Here is a 750-nt window from a genome sequence, read left to right as displayed (position 1 = left end):
AGCCTTGAGTAGATTGATTTAAAGGTGCCAAAAGTGAGTTAAATATGTGGTTGGTCCTGTCTGTTTTTCAATGTCTATCCAGGATTCATGTGAAGCACACCCTTTGATTAGATAGGATAGTGACTTCTCATATGAAAAGACATCACAGATTGCAAGTATAAAAAGCAGCCATGGACCTGACATCAAAAGCAACTATTCATAAGTGGCAGAATGTCAACTCATCCCAATCCTTCAATCATATCCCCAATGACCTATATATATATAGCTAACCACACTACATACTATATGTCAGAAAAGTGGACACAATTAACTTTTGTAATGAAAAAGCGGACACTACAAACCATTGTAGTCTCAAAAAGTGGACACTATTAACTTTTATAATGAACAAAGCGGACTCTACAAACCATTGTAGTCTGAAAAAGCAGACACTACTAACTTTTGTAGTCTCAAAAAGTGGACACTATTAACTTTTATAATGAACAAAGCGGACTCTACAAACCATTGTAGTCTGAAAAAGCAGACACTACTAACTTTTGTAGTCTCAAAAAGCGGACACTACAAACCATTGTAGTCTCAAAAAGTGGACACTATTAACTTTTATAATGAAAAAAGCGGACACTACAAACCATTGTGGTCTGAAAAAGCAGACACTACTAACTTTTGTAGTCTCAAAAAGCGGACACTACAAACCATTGTAGTCTGAAAAGACAGACACTACTAATTTTTGTAGTCTCAAAAAGCGGACACTAT

General features: G+C 35.7%; 1 protein-coding gene across 1 annotated transcript in view; it reads right to left on the bottom strand.

Moving 5' to 3' along the window:
- Positions 1–218: 218 nt before the first annotated feature.
- Positions 219–750, bottom strand: part of LACBIDRAFT_321470 (uncharacterized protein) — a gene marked incomplete at both ends in the record, with an annotated part of 2670 nt that continues 2138 nt past the window's right edge. The window contains 6 exon segments of the mRNA XM_001874377.1: positions 219–251; positions 271–274; positions 312–333; positions 405–435; positions 532–555; positions 659–682. Of these exon segments, the coding sequence (XP_001874412.1) occupies positions 219–251; positions 271–274; positions 312–333; positions 405–435; positions 532–555; positions 659–682 (138 nt within the window).

This window comes from Laccaria bicolor, genomic scaffold (genome assembly GCF_000143565.1).
Source record: "Laccaria bicolor S238N-H82 LACBIscaffold_2 genomic scaffold, whole genome shotgun sequence".
NCBI classification, from domain to species: Eukaryota; Fungi; Basidiomycota; class Agaricomycetes; order Agaricales; family Hydnangiaceae; genus Laccaria; species Laccaria bicolor.
This window is presented reverse-complemented; position numbering and strand designations above follow the sequence as displayed.